The sequence below is a fragment of the Anopheles ziemanni genome, chromosome 2, assembly GCF_943734765.1.
Source record: "Anopheles ziemanni chromosome 2, idAnoZiCoDA_A2_x.2, whole genome shotgun sequence".
In the NCBI taxonomy this organism is placed as follows: Eukaryota; Metazoa; Arthropoda; class Insecta; order Diptera; family Culicidae; genus Anopheles; species Anopheles ziemanni.
Window position 1 is genome coordinate 37,605,688 of NC_080705.1, and position 26,312 is coordinate 37,631,999.

Sequence of the window (26,312 nt, forward strand, 5' to 3'; positions counted from 1 at the left end):
GGGTTCGGTCGGTGTGAGGTGTGGTTGTGTTTTCAACATTTTCCTGGAAGCCCAAACAAGGGAAGGCATGAATTAATGCGGCACCGGTGTGGTATGAATGAAGTAGAAGTGTGTGCCAAACGGATCGTATCAAAACGGGCCCCAACGGAGTGAAGAAGAAGAAATTAAAGATGGCTCCCGTAAGGTGGTAAAATATTAAAACGACCAGTGGTGCACGTGGTGGCGCCAACGAAAAGAGAAAAGGGATTGATCGAAGCTGCTAGTGTCAGTGTTGGCGGAAGCAGGAGGAAGAGGTGGAGAAGAAGCGGGAGCTAGTGAAACCGAGTAGTAAAGGAAAAAAAGAAAAACGAAATAATTTGTGACCTCCGGTGATGAGGCGCTTGGAAGTGGTGATGATCGGTCGCTTTGTTTGATCGCTATAAACAAAACCGTAATCGAAAAGAAGGCAAAAGAAGGCCGAAGTGTGAATCAAACCGCACTTCGAACGGTTTGACGGGATGCTGTTTGTTTGTTTGTCCAATTGAAAAGTAAAATCCCATCTCGCAGCGCTCCGATCAGCGACGTAACCGCGATCGACAAGTGCGATCAAGTGGTGGATCGGCGGGTGAATGTTAAGTGGTTGTGCATTGAAGGGCTTCAATTACTTCTTTCAACTGTCGGTGGAAAAGTCCATGTGTGTGTGTGAGGTGATTGCGCAATTGATCATTACCAAACGTTGACACTAATGATCGCATTTGCGAAGATGTCACTGCGCTGTCACTAAACGTAAACGAATCTCGAACAAGGTGCCTAGGTGATTGTTGGTGATTGGATTCCCGATTCGTGATCAAACAGCGATCCCTACTCCCTATTAGAACAGACTATTAATCGGCGCGACTCGAACGGGTTGACATCCAGCAAGTCGACGAACGGATAAACATCATACAAAATGGATTTCCAGCACGCCAAACGAACGATGCATACCTGTCGAATGCTTACCGGTAAGTAACGTAACACACGAAGTAAATCTTATGCGAAACAATTAATGTGTCTAATGGCGAAGGCTCACGCACAAGAAAACGCATGTATCCATTCCATGCCCATTTCTTTCAGAGCGTAATCGAAGTGTGCCTTAAATCCCCCCATCCCCGTCACTCCCACTCTAAAGCTTCGGAACAGTCCAGCTGATCGCAAACCAAACGGTTTATTTGAACGGTGTGTTTAGTCGTGCAGCTCCAGTCGTTCGCCGCTCAGCAGTTGGTCTTTAACTTAAGCCTTTGTTTCTTAGCCACGCGCACGCGCGCTCTCCTTTTTGCCTTCACCTCAGGTGCTACCCCAGGTCCAGATACGATCGCGATTCGCGAGGCCAAACTGATCGCGTTATTCCATTTGCTACCCAGCATTTGTTTTTTTCTGTTTCCTTTCCTTTTTTCCTCCTTTTGCACACAACAATCTCCGGCAGCAATTGTGCGGAATTCCGTTGACTCAGCTCAAGAGTCTCGTTTACTACGGGTGGTTTTACAGTGAGGGGGTGGGTGGACGATCGCAACTCTAACGATGGTGTGGCACACACACACTCAAACGCACACACCAACCCACTTGGTCCGGTTGGTCGTTTAACTATTTTATGTTTTATTTTTCTACTATGTTTCGATTTAAGACGGAATGCAAAAGAGCACGCGAAGGTGCCTCGGGTAAATGCGCGTAACTCGTTGAGCTAGTTAGGGCAGGCGGCAACATGGGGTTTTTTTATGGTGCCTCGAATAGCCTTTCAATCGACAGTGCTGCTTTTTTGTTGCCTCACTTCTCTGCCATATATTCACAACAATAAAAATTGACTCTTGCCGCAAATGGAGCTCTTACTTAGGTTTTGGTGAGCCATTATGCGATCGCTAAAAGGGATCACATTTCGGTAGCTGCATGTTGACCGCCGATCGCTAATTGGCAGGGAAAACTGCAGAAATCTGGCGATGGTCGGAAAAATATAGCGCTGACCTAAGCGCAACGCCTTTTCGCTCACGATTCCGTTAATTCGACGTTTCATTTGCATTCGAATAAATGCATTCCCCCCTGCTATTTTTCTTGCGTTACGTCAAACGGACACTTTTAAAGCCCTTCCCTTAGACAGACAACCCCCCGGTTCGGAGCGAGGTTAGGATAGGGTATATTTAACCAGGTGTGTTTCGGTTATTATTCCCTCCAGCGTGTTGCATGACGACGCCCTCCACGAAAGGGAACTGGAGCACAGATACACAGTACACCCTGTAAACCCTGTAGGTTAGGGTTGGTCATTTTTCACCTTCCCCCAAACTTGCTTCCCCCAAAATGGTTGGGTTTATGAAGAAAGCGTCCGGTGTTATCAGGTGCAAAAGCGAGACGGCGGTCGCACCAGAAATGGATGAAAAACGAAGGGCGAAAACGAAGGAAAAACTGCATCGCTAAGGCGAACCGGTAAAGCGTAATCCCGCAGCAAAACTAGCCCCTCAGCCACGAAGCAGATAAAAATCGTCGACTCAAGCCCAATGTCCAGCGCAATGCTCCGTTTTCCCTTCTCGCGTGGCTGCCTGGGAATGGAGCCGGGCTGGCTTTGGTGTGTATGTCGCAACTTCGGTTTCTTCGAGGCCCTTATAAATATTTAAAAAATAGCGGCACACAAAGAAAAAACCACCCCAATGGTCAAGGGTGGTGGCGTATAAATCTTGCCTCAGATGCATAAAAATGTTTCTGCGCACTCCACACGATTCGCCAGCGTTATTTAATGCAACGCCTGAAGTCGCACGGTTTTTTTTGTGCGAAAGGCAGGGAGAACGGTTGTGGGAAACATCAAATGGCGTTGCTGGAAACCACCGAGATGGTCAACGAATCAGGTACTTTCACAATCGATGCCAAATCCTTGTATGTGGCGGAAGCGACGCTACCTGCCACGGAGGAGGAAATTGTCAATAACTCATAAATAAATACATGGCAAATGCGTACGGAGAATGTGCATATTTATATAATCGCTTTCGGTTGCCAGCTGTGTTGCTTTACAGGGGTTTCTTGGCCAACCTTGCGATCTTTTGCCGGCGGCCAGTCGTTGCTGATGGCGATGGTACCTGTTTCGTTTTTCGGTGGAACTCACCCAAAACTGCACCAAGATGAGCCGAAGGTCATAACACCCTCCCGTGGAGGACATACTCGTGTGAAAGTGAAGCGTTGCCTTCTTACGACGACCAGCTGCATACTTCTGGAGGATAATGAGCTAATGGCTTGACATACCTGCCGCTACTACCTGTTGCCGTGTCTTACGAGCTATAAATGAAGGCATTAGTGTGAAATATGCAGGTTGGACCTTTAGGTTTTCAGAATTACAATCAACGGATTTTCCCCACGAACGTGTCAGATGTGTTGGATTTCTGCCCGAGCGCTATTCTCCAATACAGAAATTGACGAAATGGTACGTGACTTACGGAGCATTAAAAAAAACCGGAATCGATACTCCGCGCAGGAAACGTTTACCGATCGTAAGTGGTTTGTGTATTTTCAGCCGTTCTCAGCCCCTCACGTTTGTGTTGATTCTAATTTGCTAACCCATCGATTTACGAGGACTCGCTTGCCAGTGCTCTTAGTCCGCTTAGCGGCCATTACCGAAAGGCTTAAAATAGCCTCCGCCGAAGGATTTCCATAACTATGGGCATTTTGCTTGATTGTCCCCCCGATGCGACCGGTTGTCGTCGAGTGTTTTGGGTGTTTCGGATTTCGGTCGTAATTTCATCCGAAAGCCTTTTGTTTTCGTCGAACCTTCGGAATTAATGCGCGACGTCGATCGTCCGCCGTCGATCGTGAACCTCGCGGAGAGAGAAAAACATACGTATAATTAGCTAGACACGTTGGTTGTGTCTGCCTGGGTTCGTTTGGGAGTCGTTAAAAACTCCAAAATGTCGATGTGTCATTAGTATGATAATTTTTGCTAGCCGTTGGTGACGGAGTGCTAGTGGGAGTTGGAAGTATGGGACACGGCGGAGGGGTGCAAGGGATGGAGAATAGAGAAAAAGATGTGATAGTATCGAGGCAAGTCATTAATTTTTACGCATTCCTCGCGTAGCCGAACCGGTTTCCGATCGGCTTAGTGTTGGCCTCTTCTTCTGGGCGTGCTCTAGCCTTAAGAGGTGACTCCCATTGAGAGCCGTAACCGCCGCCCCTGTGTAGGATAGTCTGGGGGAAGAGCTCACGGGAGGCATTGATAGATGTGTTGGCTAGAAATCAGCCAGCTTAGTATGCTCTTATCCCGGAGGTGGTTGGGGTTTTTTTTTAAATCCTCCAACGGCGATATCTCATTCTCTCTATCTTCCGACGTCCACTCGATCGACGATGGAGCGTCGGCGATCGGTTTCTGCGCACATTCCAAACGCACCTCACGAGAGGAGGAGGCACCATTTTGGCGTGCGATGTTTCGCGACTTTGCGTCCGCAGATGGAACGTGAACAGACCGTTTCGGTAGCGATGGAGTGTCCCTGAGTGAGCGTCTGATGATCGTGACGATGATGGACGAGCTTCTCGAGGCGTCCCACTTCCGAAGAGTTGCCTGCCCCGCGTCTCAACAATCGATCGACCGTGCCCACGGGTTGGAGGGGCAAAGACGTTCCATCGGCGCTTAGCGAACGCAACAGTTTTCAAGCTTCCTCACTTGAAACGGTAATGTTATGTCTAGTGGACATGGCTGCAGCTCGAGTACTACTTACGAAATCTCCAAGAATCGTGCCAATGTGCGGCCAAGAGTGTGCGGCAAGAAATAAACCACGCGGAGGAAAAACTAAAATTCCTTCGCTCCATTGACGCTCCGTTGCCAAGACACGGCGCTGCACCTGGGGCTGAAGAGATTTGCTTCTTCTTGCATGCCCAGGGTTGCCGGGGAGGAAATTCGATCCCGTGAAAACCTTCACTTACCTGCAGGGGTACAACCTTTGGCCCGGAGGGGTCTTTGAAAAGAAAAAAAGGTTGCTCACAAAGGAACGAAGGAATTGGTGCGAAGTTCATAAATTTAAGATCGAGGTTTTGCTTTCCGCTCGTCGGTTCTCCATAGGGACACAATGAACTCGGTCTATATGCATGTTCCGGGTGAATGTATGTGTGTGTAGTGATGGGGGTTTTTGTTCGTGTGGCAAAAGGTTCTGTTCTCTATTTAATTAAATGGAAAAGCAAAGCGTCGTGTGTAACGGAGAACGGCACAAAGAGCGAGATCACAAGGCAGACCTGAGAAGTCCAGCACAAAAAACTACGCCGGGATGCTGTTCGGTATCCTGTGGGGTTTTTGATCCCACTCTCGCTCCCACTCCCAAAGCACTTGAACAGTATTTGCGATATCATTTTTCCCTTGCGTTCTTTTTATCAAAAAGCATACCACCGGGTTGCGATGAACAAAAAGCAGCGCAAAAAGAAAAGGATGGAATAAATGAAAGCAAACCTGGCAGAAAATCAAAGGTGTACTGCGTCGAGGGTTAACAAGAAGCTGTACCACGATGCAAGGCATGTTCGGTGTGATTTATGAGACTGCCGAAGCCATTGCAGTTTACGATGACAGCAGGAGCCGCCGTCCTGATGCTAGTCTACGGAGGGTAAAATGAAACAAAATCGTTGTAATTAAAGTTTAAAGTATCCTTTGTAGCAGCACGGGTTGAGTCGGTGGAGGAGTTGCACCGGTCCCGGCGGCTCGCAGTTAATGACTTCGTGTAATTGATGTTACATGATCACCGGCGGGGGAGCCTGGTTGGTGGAGGTGCGTGGTGTGAGATTGGGTAATGAAACGATTCCGTCCATCACACGCTACCTTCCATCGGCAAAGTGCAGCAGCAGTTCGAAGGTGGTGTGTGTTATTCTTCCCGAAGGAAGGATGTTGGAACATTTTCCCAAGCATCATCTTCGGCGCTCTTGAATTGGAATCGGAACGAATCGTAACATGCACGCCTATGCACCAATGCACCCGAAAGCCGCATTCGGCAACAGTTGTTTTGAAGTTCGTAGTTTCGACGATTTTCGACGGCGGAAGGTAGGGTGCAAAAAAGAGATTTTCTCAAACGATTTTTGGAAAGCCAGAACGAAGACACGAAAAAACGTTACACGCCAAAGGTGAGCTCACCAACAAGAAAAGCAGGCCAGCAAGGAATGCTGTACCGAGCGGGAGAAACATGGCTGACGCTGAAGATGATTTGATGGGCAGGACTCACAAAACATCCAGGTAGAGCCAGAAAATCAACCCGCAAACCGTTTCGGGACTCTTGACCTGCAGCTTTCGGGAGGGATATTATTACGCTCGCCTGGTCTTCCAAAACTTGTGTTCGCTCCGAAGACCTGAACTTCGATTCTCGTACGCCCGAAAAGGTAATTATCGTTCGCTAGTCTTTTGTTTGGTTTTTTTGCTTGTTGCTGTATGTTACCTTGGCGTCCATTCTGAAGTGTTTCTCTCCGCGCCCGGGAAATAGCGCCCAGCGGTCTTCTGGTCCATGTTTCGGGTGAAGGAAACGCTTCGGCGAAGAAACGCGGCTCGAATTAGCTGCACGAATTCTTGCACGCGAGCCAAGAACAGGAAGGTTAACGCCGAAACCCGCCGAAACAACCGCTCATAATGACGTTTAATAACGGATGGGAAGATGGGAAGAACGCGAACCTGCGTGGCTGCCGCCATGTTGGCGATGGTGGGTACCTGGGCGTGCTTCCAACGCAACGCACAGCGTATAGTCGATGCATATAGCAATGGCGGAGACCCTGCTTGCCACTTCGATACGTGACAGAATTCGAAATAATCCATCCGTGTGTCACCCGTCTGAGAACTTGTCGCCGAGCTATCGCTTAGGGATCGCTGAGACCACGCGAGAGATTTCGCTGGAGGCGTGAAGCATCCAAGGGGGAAAGATGCTGCGTTCCAACGACTTGCTGCGGGAAAAGGGCGAAAGTTTTCATTCCCTACTTCCAGCGGGGAACCATCGAACCATCTGCTGCACCCTCAAATCGTTTCCACTCGTACATCTCGCAGGAATTGGGGAACCAACTCGAGAATGACGTAAAGTCTAATCCAAGAACACAAGAGACACGCAAGGGGAAATGAGTGTTGCGGTGAAGTCAGAGCTATGTGTCTTGAGAGAGTATTTGGTTAAAAAGTAAAAGAAGTGATCCGCTAACTAATAGGCAAACTGTCACAGTATGTTTACGTCCGGGGGCTCAAAGTGCGAGAAACGCTATAATGTTCGCCAGCTTTTCGGCGATAAGACACACATGCTTGGTGGAAGAATTTATTGACGCGCCCATTAGCAGTGTGTATATCGCGAGGCATACGCATCATCGCGGTGGGACACATGGTAAATGTAAACAGTGGGTTCCCCCGAACCTGCGTGATGTGATCGAAGAAGGGGTTGGGTTGATTTGGCCGAATGGTGTGTGTGTGTGTGTTTGGCTTTCTGAATTGAACCGTTTGTATTCGGAGAGCGAGCGGACTCGGCTGAGGTCGCCATCATTGTCGTGTTTGAATTGCTAACATATGACTCAGGCGCAGAGCCCGGCCAGAGGCCTGCGGGTTGACCCGGGTTGGCCACTTTGCATCGCCCATCGGGATGGTTTGATGTTGGCTTTGGGTCAAATGGCAAACCACCGCGTCTCTCGGGCGAAGTTGACATATCGATGGAGGTGACGTTCGCGATGATGATGGATGAAGATAGCGGCCTCAAGTTTGCGTGCTTCCTGCGCTCACGTCGTTTGTGTCGCAATTAGCCGTGGCTGCTGGCCGATGGTTACCACGTGTGCCACGATCAATCACGGAGGCCCGTGCTGTGCCTCCGCACCACACGCTGATGGTGATGATCAGGCCGAGCCAATCTTTGGCATTTACTGGCCCGGCGGTGCGGGCTCTCATTGCGCAGCTGTTTGCGGCTTGGCCGGTTTCGCAAAACTGATCACCGCCGCAAACGCTTGCTGGGTAAATACTGAAATCGATGACAAAACCTCGAGGGCAAACGGAGCTGGGTGATTGGATCGTGTTGCCTATCCTTCCATGTGGAAGGTGCGATAGTTTTCCCCATCAACCACATATGATTTCAAATTTACTTTTATTTTGAACTATTTAAACCTATATAGATGTGTTTAAAATGAATGTTAATCTCCTTAGAAGCCTCTTCATCTCCCTTAAATGATTGTTCTTACAAGTCTTATAAACTAATTTTATAATTACTGGTAGTCTTTACATCCCATCGCATCCATGGGTTAACTCATTGTCTATCTCTTGACTTACCCACGGCCGCACACTCTGTGGCATGTGGTTTCCTTCGGCTATTGACTCTCCTTTGCATCACTAATGAGCTTATTTCGCGCCGGAGAGTTCCCGTCCCATCGGGTGCATCGTCGACTGATGTCGATGCGGTCAGGTCATATGGTCTCATATATGCGCTCATCGCTGCAACTCCGAGGACGAAACCGACAGGAAATCATTCATCGTGCTGGATTTGCTTTGCCAGCGGTGCAGCAAATGAACAATCAATCCATATGTGTGTGTGTATGTGTATGTGTTCGGCTAGAGAGCTCGTGTTGTTTGTGGAGAAGAAATTGGAGTGTGCTAAGTGCGACACGGCGCTAAGGATGGCGCGTGGAAGGCTTCTAACGTCGCCAAAGTAGTCGAGGATTGCATTGGGGGGACGCATTGGATAGACACACGATCTGAACCTGATTTATTCCTAAGTTCATAACTCCTTGGCAGAGCGAAAGGGAACGCAAACCAACTAGAGGACGACCGATAAACAGAGACAGACCCCGAGACCAAGCCAAGTCCGATGCGTTGCAGACGATGGGAATGATGGTGATCAATAAATTTTCATATTTGTAAAAGCTTTGATTGGGTCTGGCGGCAAATCGGCGTTGTAATGGTGTGCGGCGCTGGGTTGGACGCGACTTCTGCGTCGGCTGAATGGGCGGAAGCGATGGATGGCGGAAGGACCATTTGCATATTGCAAATTTATTAATAAACGGATTTTAATACTAATGCAAATGCGAACGGGCGCAGTATTGTCCCATTCATCGTTGGGACTCTGGCGAACGTTCGATATCTCTCTCTCTCGATCACTGGTCTTTCCTTTTCGAACTTTCTGCTTCTTGAAAGGACACGGGGTCGTCACTGGGACCATATCCCACCACCGGTCGTCCATGATTGGAAGTGATTTTCCCGGCGGACCGATTTTCTCCCTGGCTACAGGAGACATCCGTTGGACTCGGGATATAGACACACAGACACACAGATAGAGCCACTCGCTTATGCATCTCGGGGCCAACGTCGACAGTCGTATTAAATATGAAGCCCGCATACGAATGCGCACCGTCTCAACCCCGCAAAGAGGCCGGTTGGCGGTTGGAGGACTCTTCGCCGGAGCGGCGGGACCGGTTTCAACTTCGCCGACTCATGACTCCTTGACATCGTATGCTGCCGGGGTCTCGTAGGTGCGGTTTTCATGGCGACGTGGTCTCCGGTTCCCGACTCGCAGAAAAGAGAGAGGGAGAGGGAGAGCTGCAGTATTTTGTGCAACGGAGAACCCAACTACTCCTCGGTGGCGAGTGCAAGAAAGGGTACGAACCAAACAGGAAAGTTAGCGTCAACCACAACCACACGGAGCAGGGGGAATCCAGGAATCAGTGCTGATGGGTGTGGGGTGGGGTGTTTGAAGTGTCATTTAGCGAACGCGCGGTCGTGTCTTGTCTGCCGCCACATTCGCCAGTCCCCCCAGAGCTCGTTCATATGCCTTGGTTCAGCGCTTTAGGTGGCCTGCACCGGAGCGGGATATTGAAAGCGGCTTATAAGTACATTTTACTGGTTAGCCAATCCTGCTCAGCTGAAAACATATTTCTCATTGCTTTATGGCTGAACTGGCGCGACCACCGCCCCCCTTCCTCCCTTCCCGCGGTAACGGAGGGAAGCGAATGCATACGAGTGGATTGTGGAAATTCCACTCAAGAGTTGTAGTAGCTAGGATTTGTGCCATTCTTCAGTGCACTTCTGAGCCACCAAGCACCTCGGGACCACTCGAGAGGGAGGTGGAGAGTTAGGTGACGTCTTTTGTGGGCAGGTTTTATCCCGTCTATACGCCACCAAGTACCACTTCGTTTTTGGGGTGGGTAGATTCCGCAAGCGTCTTGGGAAATGAATATCCCAAAGTTCTTCCAGATGCAGCGCTTCCGATTCGTTCCTTTTTTTCTGGTCGATCCGGACAAATCCTTCTTATTTACTGTCTCTGTGCAGGATAAGACCACCCTTCTCCTCGTTCGCACCAAATTCACAGTTGATGTAGCTGGGGATGGATCCAATATGGCTGTGTGAAGACGCATTTACGCCGTGCAGGAGTTTGTAAATAATTAATGCGAACTTATCTGGCATCACGTCAGCTTTTTCCCATGCTGCGCGACATGAGTCGAAATGAAAATAAATGACAATGATTTTTGGGGGTTTCATCCCCCATCCGTCGGGGGTAAAGGGGTAAAGTGTTTTGAGTTGGAGGGCCACTTGCCGGAAATCCCTCCCGAAAACAAACCCGCCTGATAGCGCAACGTGATGTAACGTTAGCAGCGTCGTTTAAAAGGCGCAGGTAAACGAAACTCCACCCGGGTGTGGACATTTAATTATGATTGCCCATAAACGTAACCTCACTTTCTATGCCTAACTTCCCCCCGAACGTTTGGACGATGCTTTTTCTTTGGCAGTCTACGTCTGAGATTACCTGGATCGGGACCGGAAAGAAGGAAAGAAAGAAACTGAACATGGCAAACATGAAGCCCTCGCGGGTGAAAGTTGAAACACCCATCTGGAGACGGTTTTTGTATAGATTTATTAACTCACGGGCCTTCCTTTCTCGCTTCTCAATGTCTCGCATGCACACACATGTGTGTCATCGGAAGTGTACGGCATACGGAAAAACAAAAGAAAAACTTGGATTATTTTTTTTGCTCGTAGTGAAAAAATAAAACAACAACATTAGTGTCTCCGAACCGAAAGGCCCGTCACGTTCATTGCGCGCCAGAGATCATCATCGTCATCAGCATCATAACTGATCAATCACGGTTCCACGGCATATTCCATACCTTGTCTGCCTATCCTTCAGGCGGTGGAAAAGTTTTCCCGTCGCGATCTGGTGAAAGTGTCTCTTGCTCGATACCAGTAGCACACACGAGCGGTCGTGTGTATGTATGCGTGTGTGTATTCATGCTGCTCCACGGGAAAATTACAAGGCGAAAGCGAGCAAAAGTTTTATGAAGAACTAGCTTTCGTTTCTGTGTCGCACTGATGAAGCTATTAAACGGTTTAGCCAGCCCACCACGTGTCGGTAACTCCCGGCATTAATGGGCGGAGCTGCTGCTGTGTGTGTGTGTGTGTGCACAATCATAAATGAGCTAAACTTGGGGCAAGTTTGGCGACAAATTGTTGGCCTGGCTTTATTAGGGCGAAACGGGGGTTTTTCTGGTGGGATTTTCACTTTCATCGCTTCCAGCATTCGGATCAATTTAGGAAAAGGTGGATACGGAAAAACTCAAGCTTACTATGTCTCGTACACGCTGGTTGCGTGTAGATTTAATATCTAAAGTTCATAAAATCAATTAAAATTATACCTGCGTTTCTTTCGAATTACGGCTACCAAACACATCGGTGCAAGCGAAGTGTAAGTGCATCCGAGTCCAGTATTTGAGAAATAAATTTTCCTCAAAATCTCAGTCTTTCAACTCCAACGTTCCCTCCCCGATGAAGATGTCGGTTGATTATGTCGGCCGGTATCCACCGGAAATCGGTCTTAGTTGGAGGAGGCGCGAGGAGTTCTAATGTTCTAGAGATGGCCGCTGAAACCTGCAGGATGATGTCAACTCCATGCTCGTAGCAAAAAGGGTGGATGTTCAGTGTTTGGTTCAGATTTTCCACCGTAGCAAATCTGGCTAGCGGTAACCACAATGTAGCGGTTGGGAGATAAAAAATAGGAAACCAACCTCACGTGTGCTGGGGTGCATATTTTCAATTTGAAAATGTATAATTTTGACGGGCGCCAAGGCGTACGCGTGGAAGAACATGGTTACCAGAGGCATAAGCACGATGATGATGATGATGCTGTTGATAACTCTAACTGCATCCTTGTAGCCACACATACGCTCGCCTTCCTTTATTCGAATGCAAGGATCCTCCGGGTCACGTCGTACACGAGTTCCCCACGGTGGGTCGCATAATTCGAGACACCGAAGCGGAAGAATGGATGTCCTCGTCCAGCGCCGGGAGTCACCTGGTCCTCGGAGACATTGATACTCTCCCGACGGACAAGCGCGTTGCATTTTCCAGGCGAAATCCGCTCCGAACATGTCATGCCCCATCCCGGCTAATACTGTTTATGTTTAGTCTCCGGCTGAAGGTTCGTAGTTCCATCCTCGATAATCCTTTTGCATAAATTTCGGACACCAACCCTGGCACGGCGTTTTCGGTGGTTTTTTGAAACAGTTCGTTAGACGCCGCTTGTGTTTCCACAACCACATGGACAATAATACAAAGCAAATGTTTGAGCCAAAAAAGAAAAAAAAAACAACAACGACACAACCTCAACCGCAAAACGTACATTAAACTAAAGCCAAGCTTCAGCCGGGCGTAAATTATAGGTCCCAGGAAGCGCACGGCACACGGTGACCGCTGAAAACAGCTTGCCTCGGAGTAGTTTGAGGCGACTCGGGAGGGCGGGCAAAAGCAACAACTGTGGCCTTGCGAAAACAGTCAGGGATGCGAGGCTCTGTGATGTTTTATATATATATTTTTGGAAAAGATATGATGATGTTGCAAACGTCCGAGGCTAACCAGGGTTCAGCGCTTTTAAGGTGTCGACCGTTGTTCAACCTCTGGGTCGGAGGTTTTCAACTTGATGCTGATCGACGTTGATGACGATGATGACTATGCTAAAAACAATCGCTGAGGTGAATAAAGTCGCTGTGGAATTCTTTTATTTCCATCCGAACGAGGAGGCACCACTGTGAAGTCGATTTCGAGGATGTGGAAGCTGACCAGAGTGTGCTGTGTATCGCAGCTGACGGCAGGAAGTGGCTTTCCTCGTGTCCTTGATCCTTTCCCATCCTGCAGCACGAAGGCTGATGCGAATTCTGGCGCTCTAGAATTGCAAAAAGTTTTCAGTTATTCTAACTTCCTCCTGATTGAAGGTTTATCCAATGGATTCGCAGAATTGGGGCCTTTTCGCTGTTAGTTTCTGATCCTTTTGGGATGTTGCGTGCAGATAAGGAACTGCTGCTGCACTGGCGACTGCCATATGGCGATCAGCAGCCCTCCTCCGGATCCTCCTCCGGTGTCCGTCCGACCATCCGTGGTCAGGGTGCGCAATTCTGCGAAAATTTGCTCTCAAACGGCAGCAGGAAGACAGGGATTTCAAATCACACCTGTTGCCGACCACAACCCGGGGCCAATTATGAGATCCCGACCGTGTTGAGGGCAACCTGGCCCCTGCGAAAGGGTTACTACACCCAAACTCAAAGAAACTATAACAAAGCGGAGGAAAAACTTTGCGGAGTCTCTTCCATTACACAATACCAAATGTGCGCCTCACGGCCCTCTAATTATACGGAGGCTCGTGATATGCAACGAGAGTCCCCGCGAGAGGTTGGGTGATCGGTGTTTGGGGCGGGTGCAGGCCAGAAACGGAAAGTGCAGATGCGCTACCACGCACCGTTTTCAGCCCGGGTGAGGTTTCGTCTTTTTTTCGATTGCTCGAAGGGTTGCACCGAAGACGGAAAGACCTCTGCGGTCAGGAAAGACCTCTGCGGGAGGAAATGGCCACCGGTAATGAAGGGTTTTCGGAGCAATTACCGTTCCCGCGGTGATGGCAGAGTTTGTGGTTCGCATCTTCTTCCAGCGCTGCTATTAAAAAGTAGTTTGGAGAAAAAAGTGAAATGCTTTTGAGCGTGGCCATGAGGTCCCTAGCGAATCCTCTTCCAGTGGACCTGTTAGGTGTATAGCTTTGTGTTTTTGCTTGCGAGTGAGAACGTACTGCATGTGATCGTGATTGGTCTTTACTTACGATCGAGATATATGGTAAGCAATACATCTTTGTGGGTAACAAAGGAGAACATCGCACACATCTTGGCTCATGTAGAAACAAGGTAACAAAAGAAGAGAAACATTTAGTCTCTACCTCTGTAGCGATGGTAAATTACTTCTTTATCTGAATTGGATACACATAACAGAATTGATCATTAACTCATCAAAGGATGAAAAGCATTCAACAGCGAATAATATATTTCATGGTCAAAAAACAACTATACAAACAAGTTTTCCATTAACCAAAACCTACAGCATAAAACCTGAGGTACCTTTGGGCTATCAACCTACTTGGAAATCATGGTAGAAATTCATAGCCTTATGGTCACATTGGTGACTGAATAGCAGGATTGTTATCCTTATCCATCGATTTTGGTAAAGATGTGTGATATTTGTCGATCATTCGCTACCGAAATTTGGCTATCAGGGATATCAGGTCCACATTCCTTCCAGGGGTATATCGGTTGATATCCAATCGGTCTTCTGGAGCCTACAGGCGCGGCGCATAAAGCCATCACAAAAGTAGCACCTCATGTGAAAGGGTTTCCTTTGCCTCATTCCAAACGGGTCCAGGCCCGATGAGCCGAAGCCATAAGGCGAACTAATTTGCTTAAAATAACAATAAAATTGATTATCGGGACCTCTGCTTTCGGGTTCCGGTGCTAACGAGCGGGCCAGGAACGATTCCCAAAAATTTCCAACGATCCCAGATGCCGGAGTCCCTCCGCTATAAACAACCAAAGAGGAGACTGGAACAGGAATGGGAAAGAGGGGGGCAGTAAAACAACCCGTCCCAAAAAGTATTTCGTAGAGAAGTTCAAATCCTCCAAAGCCGGATTCCCCAATCGGTACGTTTTAATCCACCCATCTCCCGTGTCTCGCGCCCAAATCAGTTGCGCGGATAGTGGACGTCGATGTCGACATCGCAGGCGTGTTCTCCACCATGTCGTGGGGTGACCATTTCTCGCCCCGCGAGATGAAGAACGGTGTCCGCCGCTCGAGATGGTCACGAGATAATCATGTTGGTTCAACTCTTCCAAAGTGGGTTGGAGAGGGGGTGGGGGGGGGGGGGAAGGTGGAGTAGAGTAAGAGCCAACGAAGCACGGTGAGGCAGAGCTAGTGTATCGAGAATCTCGTCAGTTTGGTGACACGTCGATCGGTGCGTCGGAAGCTGGACGGGGTTCGAAGGAAAAGAAGGACTGGAGACGCAGATTTTTATGATGATGTCCTCGTTTCGGAGCTCGAAGGTGGCTACACTTTTACGGCGCGGTCCGAGCGGGACCGGGACACACCGCCCGAACGGCGAAAGGAAGCGAAAAGAAAGAACCTCCGGTGAAAGCACGCGAAGAAAGCGGGAAAAAAGGTTGCCAATCGAAAGCCGGTTTCTCCATGCCTGAACGCGCGATGGTAGGCACAGCTCCTTAGCGAGAGACACCTTCCCGGGTGCCCGGTAGGGGATCTTGTTTTGGTCCTCCACGTTCTCCAACTCTTCGATTCCATAAAAAGCAATAATGAAATCGGCAAAAGCGGTATCGCGCGATGGTGAGCAAAGTGGTCACTACCGGGACACACATACACACTGCTGGATGTTTTAACACCGTCCTAGGCCGTGGCTGGAAATGGTTTCCGTGGAAGATGCTAGACAATTAAGTCTTATCTTCGTGGCAGCTAACAGCAGTTCGCTCAGCTTCCATGGCGGTGTTTTGTTTTCAACCTTTTGCGGACAATTCCAAAGCCAAATCGATGGACCGACCGCTGATTGATTGCCTTTTCTATCACGCCATCGCGCGGTTTGGTTATCTCCGGAGCATTAAAGCTCGGCGACATTAGAGAACCCGTCCGTCCGTAAAAAGTTGACGCTTTCAATTTGATGATTTCATCGGAACTCCGTCGGTTAAAGCGCGCCGTTTGTGCGTTTTATTCTCAGTAATTAAACATTCTTCGTTCCTCCCGGCTTTCAAATCGGGCTTTAAAATCGATCCCTGGGGCGAATGATAAAGCGGGTATCGCTGAGAAATGGCGTTGCCAATGAAAGTCAGCCCTTAAAGACTATCTGCCGACCAGGGGTAGGCTTTTAGTAGCCCTCTCTTATCTACCGGGTTTGGATGATACTTAAAGTTCTAAGATCTTAGATTGCTCGAGGATTCTTTTACCTTGGAGGATTATATTTTATTGTTAATCTCGGAGGTTTATTGCGGCCCAGCGAGAACAGCCTCCTGCGGGGGATTAAAAACCATTTGTTGGCTGAGTGCTCTTTAACAGCCAGTTTATAAAAGCCTACATTAATATCTTGGCTGAATACGAGAACTTTCAATGTTGCAGACGCCTTTATTTCGCCCGCCCGGGAGCAGGGAAGTTCTTCCAAACAATTTATGCATGAAAAGAATACATTTTAATGCACACCTCATTTTGCTCCAATCAAACGTCGGTTCATACAGTTCTCCTGAAAGACGTCACGCCGCACACAATGGGGTGGAAAAATGATCTCACTTTGACAGTTCGGTCGCTCGGTGCATTGGAGATGCTTCGCCCCGCACCACATTTGTGTGCGGCTGGCCCATTCATCGTGACCTCAAAACGTGCGAGCGAACGTCTCGCGGGCTCCAGTTCACGACCGGTAGCGCGCTCGTCGTGACAAAAAGGTGTTTGTTTTGTTTCGTTTTCCGCTGCCCTTTTCTCGCCCTCCCGCTTTTTGTAGCTACATTGTTCGTCGAAGGGAAAGAAACATATTATTCGTATGTATGTCGGTCCGTTCGCGCTGTCGGGCGGGTGACACTCGAGCAGTTGCACAAACATATATGCACCGTGAGGTATCTGGCCGTCCGGTTGTTCAGCACGTTTTTCGGTGGCAGCTGCCAGCCAACCTCCAACTGCATTGTCGATGCTCTGGCCCGATGATCGATGCATCGCGCACACAGAAGAAGCACAAGGGGACTCACAAAATGAATACCCTCGGTTCGTGTCTCGTCGATTTGGACGGTTGACAGCGGGACACACCGTGCACATTAATTATCTCCTCACAAATCATGCCCCTCGGCGAGAGGTGGGTCCAAGGGGGAGGCGTGAAGTTACCTCAGACGAAAGAGGTTGCGCCGCGGAAAGGGTCCGGAGTCTAGGGCAAGGGTGGAATGCGAAGGTCCCGATGCCGTCGAAGGTCCGTCCAGTCGCAGCACCCAACATATTTTCGCCTTTTTATAAGAGAAAACGAAAAAAAGAAAAGAAGCCTTTATGGTCATCACATTTAAATCGACGTTCATCAGCGCGAACCTCGGAGTGTCGCCGGGTGCTGGGTTGTTGTGGTGGTGAAGCATAACTCGAGATATGGCACAACACCGCCCCATGAGTGGGGGAAAGGGGTATTTGGTGGTGGTTCGTCATGTTAGTCCCCACCGTGCGCCATTTGCGTGCAGATGTGCATCGCCATCGCCGTGTGTGTGTGTGCATTTATTTTTGCCTCGCTTCTCGTCTCAGCGCAATGTTAAATTTACGACCGAAAGGTGTACAGAAGTTAATTGTTACTCATTCCTTTCCTTCATACCCATGATGGGGAGGCAACGGACGGAGCATTGGGGAGGCCGCAGCATCCACCACCCTATTGTCTGCCCGCAACCCGAGGCGTCCGCGCCTCAAAGCCGCCTCCGTGGATGGCGGCCATGTTGGTGAGCGGCTTCGAGTAAGAACACGACGCTTTCGTTGCTAGCGAAGCTCGTACTTCTTCTCGAGCGCAAAAGGCAAGAGGCAGATACGAAAGACGGACAAACCGGTTTTTCTCGTGGGCTTTCCGTTACGGGGCACGCCAAGGGACCGGGTGGGTGAAGGTATTGGACAGGTCAAACTGGTTTCTCTGCGCTCTGAGGAGCCTCGTCGGTCGGGAAAGGGGTGAAGCTGTGCGGGACGGAGCCGAGAGGACATGCTACTACGGAGTCGATAACGGACCATCCAGCATCAGTGGGTTCGAGGTGTGTGAATGCGTGTGTGTGTGTGTGTGTGTGTGGGCTACAACAGCACACACAATGTCCCCGACGGATGAGACGCTCCTCGGTGAGTTGTGAGCCGAAGTGAGAAGAATAAAACAGGGTAACTAACTCGTTCTCGTAGAACATCTTAGGATGATATAGGATTAAAAACACTTGTTGACAATAATAATTCATTTTTGCGTAGACGCTGCTATTTTAAAACGTATTGGTTCTCCTGCAGGGTACAAGTATGGCTTTGAAAAAAAAAGTTAAAATAGTCACAATATTTGGAAGTGTCTTGAAAGGCACAAAGATTCATCCAAATTATCTAAAGATGTAGCACAATAATCTTATTTGGTATGTGCAATCCTACTTAGCATGTCTAAATGCAAAATAAAAAAGCAACTTTAGTTGCGCAGAAATTTCACTTAACGTAGCCAGGCTATACATTTATTTCATAGCAATGAAATTTGTTTGACAGTTTGCTTAACTGACAGGTTTGAAAAGAATCAACGGTATAAAACAGTCTAAAGTTGTCGTTAAACGAAATAAATAGAATCATGATATGTTATTTTAGTACACTCGCATGACTCACAACGCTAAATAAGTATTATTGTTAATTTTTGGAGATGAAATTATATACCTGTTGTGTATGCATGATCTGAGGTCAGAAATTTTCAGTTAACTGTACTTTGAAAATTTCGCGAATAAAATAAATGCAACATTTAACTGACCTAGAAAGCCGCATGTGTGCAACTAAATGTAGTTATACCAATGAAGAATCATGTATGTGATAATGAAATCAATAAATACATTTACCTATTTGTAATATCTGAAAACCGTTTGACTAGCAATTTTCAAAACACCCCATTCTCCGGTATAGAGTTTCCTGAACTAGCTCAAGAAGATGTCGTTAAACTCCGGGCAACGTTCTACAGGGTGGGGGTGTAGGCACTCCGTTTTGTTTGATTCCTTTTTACTCTCCTACCCTTTTACATCCCATCTCGGGCCGATCTCTTATGTTTTAGCCGTTTTCGTTTTCTCGCTTATCGCTCGCCCGCTTTCGGATTCCGTTTGGGCAAACGCCATTTTTCGCTACAGCGCGGAGCGGAAAGATAACCGATCGAGACTAGCAGCAGAAAGAAAAGCTTGTTCCAAGTAGGAGAGAGAGAGGGGGAGGGCGAGAAAGAGAGCGAAACAACGACACAACAACACAACACCCGTATTGAAGGTTTGAAGACCCTTTTGCGGGCTTTGCGAGAGGTGATCCTTGTTGGCGATGGGGTGTAATTGGAAGCGGGCTGCGGACTTGGAGAAGAAGCTGAATTCGAAAGGGTAGAGCTGAAAACAAAAATGATTCTCCTTCCGAAGCGGGGGTTTCGGTTTTCTTGTGCCCTCCCCCTCCGCCTTGATCGCCGTCAAAAAACAAAGCAAAACTCTAAAAAAAAACCCGTGTGGACTCACAAAGGTATTATTATCGTCGTCGTAATCATCATTGCTATTATCGTCGCTCCGCCGAACTGTGGATGCGCACGGAAGGGTGGTTTTCCTTTTCATTTTCCCTGGTGCAGCGGCTGCTGCTTTTGCGGCGTATGGCGAAACGAACGTAAATGACCGGTCGGTCCCGTGGCAGGAGAAAAGATCATATGTTAAGGAAAGCCGGGTCCTTTCGAGCACAAGAAAGCGTCAGCAACTCGTCGCCGTCGTCGTGTGTTTTGCAGCCCTGGCAGCCAGCGTTGTGTGCTCGGGAAAACAAAAAAAGAAAAGGCACGACAGAGGGTGCATATTTTTATGTTGGGGACCGTGTTGAGATAAGAGGAGGCCCTTGTGTGCCCCTTTTACTGCCAGCAACTCGAAGCAACTTGTTGAAGTGTATCGGTCGGTCGTCCATCAGTGAAATTTATAGAATGGCATCTGCCCATGTGTGTGTGTGTGTGTGTGCTGTATGTGGCCCCTTTACAAGCTTTATTGCAGCCTGCTCGCTGCTTTGGGTCATTTCGTATTCCGATGATCAAGTAGGGCATGGCCATCCATCGCTCTTGTCTTGTTGTCTTGTCTTGTCTTTGGAAAATTTCTCCCTTTTCTCTCCCATTTGGCCCCGAAAAGGGGGTGAATTTTTTAAAGCCAAACCAAAGCCTCTCGGCTGGCGCTTTTTTTTTTATCCATTTTGGTGCTTCGGGTTCGGCTAATATATACACCTTTTTCCGCAAGAACGGCGTTCAAAGTTCGACAAGCTCACTGGAGGACATGCCAACCCCAGTCACAGCCTGCTGCTTCGCTCCGTTTATCTCTTCGGCGTATAGTTGGAAACAGTTTTGTAACCGATTTTATCAGCTCGAAAGCTATCCGATTTCGACCGTTGGCCAGCAGGCTGACATGCAAAATAACGCCTCCCGGGGAGAGGAGATCCTTTATCGTGCGACGATTATTTCCCTCGATCCGCCCCCCTTCCCGTGGACCCACCCGAAGACAGGAAGCGCGCGAAACCGAAACCTGTTCGGGGCTTTTACGTGCAGTGATACGACGCCGGGCGAAATAGAAATTCTTAATCAGGCCAATCGCTCCCCGGGCTCGCGTGGGCTTCGCCTTGTCATTCGCTTTAATGAGACGGTTTTCTATCACAGTCGTGCTCTCCACCTCTTTTTCTCTTATCGCCCCGCGGATACGACGCTTGCCCCCCGGGGGCGTCCATTGATTTTTCGTCTAACGCAATAAAAGATGATCGCCTGGAAGAAAGTGCCGGAGGAATCCGAGGGAACGAGACGCAGCGGGGAGGTGTTGGAGGTCATCTCGTGTGGAATGGAGGGTGCAGAGGGGATTTAACGGCGGCCGGGGTCGGTTCCTTCCATTCCTAATTTCGCCATGCCATGCGAAGCAGAAGAGGTCTATAAATTTATAATTTTCTTTTATTTCGCTTTGGAGTCCATTTTGTGCCCGGTGGGACGGGGCGGGGGTGGAAGATAGCGGGGACCACATTTTAGATTCCTCTGCGCAGCGATGTGTAGCGCGAGGGGTTAGAGTATGCGGAGGGAAAACATCACACATACACCCGGCAGCGTGGTGTGGACACGCCGATTTTCGTTTCGAAGCTACAAAGAAATCGTTGCACCCTTTTTTTTGAGTCGGTGGTGGGTGTTGGTTGAAACCACTACTAAGGGTCCACCGGTCCCTTCCTCCACCGGTGAAGCGGGTGTGCTGGTGTAGGGTTTCCAAAGACGTTGGTCAAGCATAACTCCGAGGGACGGGTCAATGGGTTTCCCCTGCCTGGAACTCCGAGAAAAATGATTTAGTTGGAGGCGTCAAAGTTATGCGTTGACTCTGGAGTTGGAATTTCCTCCATTGCTTTATCAACGAGTGTGGACTTGTTTGAAAAAGGAGGGAAAAATGAGATATTATTGACATTTTTCTTTCGCACAAAAGTGAGACGGTTATGTGCACCGACGCTCGCCATAACGGTGCACTTCAATAAAGCTGCATCTTTGTGCGTCTAATGCAGCTGGTACTGGTGTCCGGAAGATGAAGTTTCCTTATGAAACACAATTATATAACCATTATCGATGTCTTGCACTTCCACGGCTCGACACCGAATCCTCCCGTCCGCCCCGTTCCACAAGTCCACCATGTCTCAAACATTGAGCCTTCGAGCAGTCGTGTCTTGTGAAGTCGTCGTCGACGGGCGTTTGGGTCTCGGTTTCGTTTTCACCAGACACCGATCCGATGTTTGGACTTGCAAGGCGGGCTCAATAGGCGAGGTGTCAAATGCAGAGTGGCACTCCATCGGAAGCCCAGCGCATCGGTTCCGTTCGAGAGGAAGTGCATGACTGTTTGGTGTGGGTGGAAAATGATGCCACCCAGTGCACTGCGAGTGGGCGGAGGAGTTGGCTGCCTAACGAAATGGAAAGATAAATACATAAATATTATTGCTCGTGCATGTTTGTCTTTTATCATACACCAACCTCCCGGAGCTGAGGCCACAGACGAGGAGTGCATGGATCCACTTGTCTCGAATGGCCCCACATACACACATAAACAGTTGTGGCAGAGCGCTCAAAGAACAATCGCCTTAGCATCAGTCGATCCGAGAAGTTTTAAACCCGGTCAACCAACCCCTTTTCCGGTGTGTCATTAGGGCACTAAGGAAGGCACTTGTCAAACCGCCAGAGTGGCGCTTCGTAGTGGAGAGTGCTACTAAAGCTGGTCTCACACAAGGGGACAACAACGGAGATTTGGGAGTGGAAACGTTGAAAGAAGTGTTATGGGATCGTCTGTGGTTTATCCATCCAGGAGCGCTCATCATCTGGGATGTTCGTTTGGATTTAGTGCTGCATCAAGTATGTAGTGCATTAAAATATCACCCGAGGTCAGCTTTTTAATATGTCCGCTTTGGAAGATGACAAAGTTGCTAAAATTTTAACGAAGATTATTTACTGTAAGTCATGTCGGAATAAGCTTGAGAATCGTAATGGATCAAAATGGTGGCCATCATTTCTTTGGAAGATGAGGAAGTATCTCAGATTTTGAACAAGAATTATGACTATGTAAAGGCAGTACCTCAAGAACTGACCAGACGAGATATCTGGGCAAGCTTGTGCACGGTATTTGTTAAAAAGCAATAAGTAAAAATTAAAAAAATCTTAAGAAGTTTTTCCAAAATAGTTGGAGAAAACAACCAATATACCAATATACCAATAGTTCTTATTTTCCGATCTTTTCTTGTAACAACAAAGCTGTTTTCCGCCTTCTGCGCCAACAAAAATAGCTCAAATCTCTTTTCATTTCTCTAATAGTTCCCTTTTTACGGCAGGTTAGTGTGAGTCCGGACTCGCAGTTCCAGACTGTTTCTAACAGTTTCGATACCTTACCGATTGTAATTTATTTGAAGTGGCTATTAATGTAAAAATCATTTAATTTTACATAGTTTTTCATTACTTCGTTGCTTTCAATCTTCCATAGGGTTGAAGTTTATTTACCATTTGCTACTGTACGAAACTTGTTTCCCTTGGGTGGGGTCTTTAGGCAAGAGTCCTTTTAGAAATGTGTTACTGTAGGGAAAATAATGAAGCAAACGGGAGGCAGTGGGGATGGCAAGGTTAGGATTTCTAGATAGTTATAGAAAAGGAAGAAAAAACAAATACATTTACTTCCTCCGCATACATCTCCGACGGTCGTTCCCGGAAGGCTGTTCGATTACAGCGAGCTAGAGATTCCTTCCGGATCTGATATAGTTCAGCACGTGCCCTTTATCGGGTTTTTGTAAATGCTTTTTGGGGTGCACACCCGCTGGGGTGGGGGGTGTGGGATGGTCAACGAATGGTAAATGCATTTGTTTTGGGGTCGGTAACAAATGTTTGAGTTAAATCTTACTTTGTGCCTAAGCCCTACGTTCATCTGCTCGGTTGTAGGGAGTTGCTGTTTTTTTCTTGCACCCAACTACTGTCCTATCGCAGTAAAGAGATCCGGATCTCCGCTTCCGGACCCGATGGTCAGCGTGCGCTTCATCGATTGCGGTGGTGATGGGCGGCTCCCGGGGTGGGCTGCACATGCGGGTACGACGGAGCTTCTATAAATTATATTCGGTGCGTGTTTGCAGGATGTTTTCTTTGGCAGAACCGGTCGCTCCGTTTGCGGTCTTGCGGCTCCCGAAATCTTCGGCACCAATCGACTGCGGACGACGGTGGAGATCCGGTCCGGTAGCAATGGGCAGCAAGTCCGATGCAGTGCCGTCAGGATCTACATCTCTTTCTACCTCACCTTGCCCTGATGGGGACGACCTCGACGACCATACCTGGCAGTGAAGTGCCGTAGTTTGCTAATCACTTTTATCTTTGCAGTTGTGCAAGCGTGTATTTCATACAGATGCGCTTCATTATATCCCTGCTCGGGTCCGGTCGTCCTCCTCGCTCGTTGCAGCGGTTCTGCGGTTGCGACCAGGATTTATCTGTTTAAGTTCTTCTCCTCCCAGTTGGGAAGGCGAAGCATCTGCCCGTCGGTCTGGTTGTTGCTGTTGCTTGTTGTTATCTTAAAAAGATGCAAATTGTTACCACTTGCCGTGTAACTGCGGTGTGATTGTCTAAGTGTGCATCTGCCTGACTGAAAGGCAAGGGCAAGACGGCAGCGACAGGCAGCAGGAGCTTACAGAATCTGTATCTATCATTTCCCGTAGCAGAAGTAAACCATTCTGGAAGGGATGAAAACCTTAAAGATTTCCCTACCGTCGAGCGATGCCGGATTGTAAAAGGGAAACGGCGGTGCAGCTTGGTCTGATCATAACGAATTTATCCGCTGTAGATTGTGGAATCTTCGTTTGCGTTCTTATGGAAAAGGATAGTCGTAACTGGTCCTTGAACGTCCGGCAACCGGTAGAAATAACCGGATTTTAATTTGCCAACGCCGGATAATAATTTTCCAGGTATGCAGTCCAACCCATTATGAATACATATTTATTGGACGAGTGTGAAATAAGTTCGGTTGAAACGTTACTTAGAAGAATGAAAACGGCTAGGTTGTGCCTGATGCCGTTGTTGTGTATATGTTTTTCTAACGAGCCTCCAACGAAACAAACTATAGAACATCATTATTGTGACGTTTAGTGGATTCGGAATTTTAAATTAAACCGGTTCTTCTCTCTGGTCCGTGTCTCGTAAAATATCAAAAGCGAAAAGAAAAACGCTTGAAACATATTTATTGCCTATTAAGCGCCATCGTATAAACCATGTTCGCCTGTTTCATGTCTCAAAAATGCTTTGAATGCTTTTAACGCAAGAAGCTGCGGGCTGAAGCAATCACATCAATCCCGACTTCGTTCCGCCGCGTTCAGTTTGTATAATCCTTGAACCGGTGGTTTATAGTTTGATTTTACACTAAAAGGCAACTTACGGGGGAGATTTATTGTGCCTCAACGTTAAGCTGGAAAAGGATAATTTACATCTCATCCGCTTATAAGGCAACGTTCTCGCTCTCTCTCTCATTTTACCCATCATGCTCATTGCCATTGCGAAGGCTTGATGCATGTGTCATTCTGTTTTATGATTATTCATCACGGTTTTAAATCATCTGAGCACACATGTCCAGCTCATTTGCGCTACTACGCGAGACGGGGTAGGAATGTGGAGAATGTTGTGCAATGATTTCTCGGGTACCCTTTTGTGTGATTGGGTGCAGTCCGGTGGGGGTTCTCGAGTTGTTTTCTTCCCTCCATTATCGACGACAGAAATTCCACCACCCCGACGGTGGCTGGGGTTTCCATTTCCTTGGCGAGTGATGAAGATGATGATGCAATCGACCTTTCGATTCTCGGTGCACTCAGGGGCTGATTACTTACCCACCCGCGAATATTTTCTGCACGGCTGGGTAGCAAGTTTTGTCATGATTGGATGGCTTAATTTTCTTTTTAAGGCTTCGGAAGATTGATCTGTCAAATGTTTAATGGCCATATTGGATGGGCTTTCAGGGACAATCGTGCTTGGGGTTCCCTTAAAAGGACTTATCATGCACCGATTGCAGAAAGATCCCTGCATCCGCTGATGTGGCCCTGATTGTGGCAAGGTTTCTTCCATATCTTGTGGAAGACCCCTTGCCTTGGCCCTTTTTCTTGGTGCGAATTGCAAAATTTTCCCATCGATTGCGCCCTTTGCGGAATAAGTTCCGGGCGATCCGATCGATCGAGGGAGGATCACATTTCTGCATGTAATAGGATACACGTATCCTTCCTCTATGGGATTCCCGCTAGCTGGGAGCCGATCGGAACGGGTTTTCCGAGGAGGAGGCGGGTGTCGAATTGTCATCGATTGTCAACACTACGCGAATCGTCCCACGAGCAGGAGATTCGAACCAAACCGCCACGGTTTGTGGTGGCCATGCCTTGGAAGGTATGATAGTGACCCTAGCATTTATGTTATATGCGAAACCCAATCGATTGTTCCAGTTCAACCGGCACAAGGGCGTCCCCTTAAATGGCATCTTCCGGTGGTCGGTGGTATGTTTTCGGGGTTTTCGGGCCCAAACTTGCGGGAAAGGAGTTTCGATGAATGGGCGGATATTTATGTTGAACTTGGAACCCGGGCAACCTGGAACATAACTCAGGTGACTTTCTCATCCTGTGGAACACCTTCTTCCTGCGAAGGGTGTCATTTGTCGGCGCGTTTGCTCAGGTAGCTCAAGAAAAAAGCCAACCTCGGGGCTGGCTAGATGAGGAGAGTCTTCTTTTTTCGGTTCTCACCGGCGTGCGTCTTCTGATAGATTTTTTGTTCATTTCCCCTCTTCGATTCGTTGTTTGCTATCGAAATGAAGTTCCCTTCTGGGGT

The 26,312-nt window shown here is 48.3% G+C and overlaps 1 protein-coding gene across 1 annotated transcript in view; it reads left to right on the forward strand.

The window, feature by feature from the left end:
* The first annotated feature begins 345 nt into the window (after nucleotides 1–345).
* Nucleotides 346–26,312, forward strand: part of LOC131281939 (hemicentin-2-like) — a 72,374-nt gene continuing 46,407 nt past the window's right edge. Inside the window, exon 1 of the mRNA XM_058311313.1 lies at nucleotides 346–980. Within this exon, the coding sequence (XP_058167296.1) occupies nucleotides 929–980 (52 nt within the window). The 5' untranslated portion in view covers nucleotides 346–928. The remainder of the gene's footprint in view (nucleotides 981–26,312) is intronic.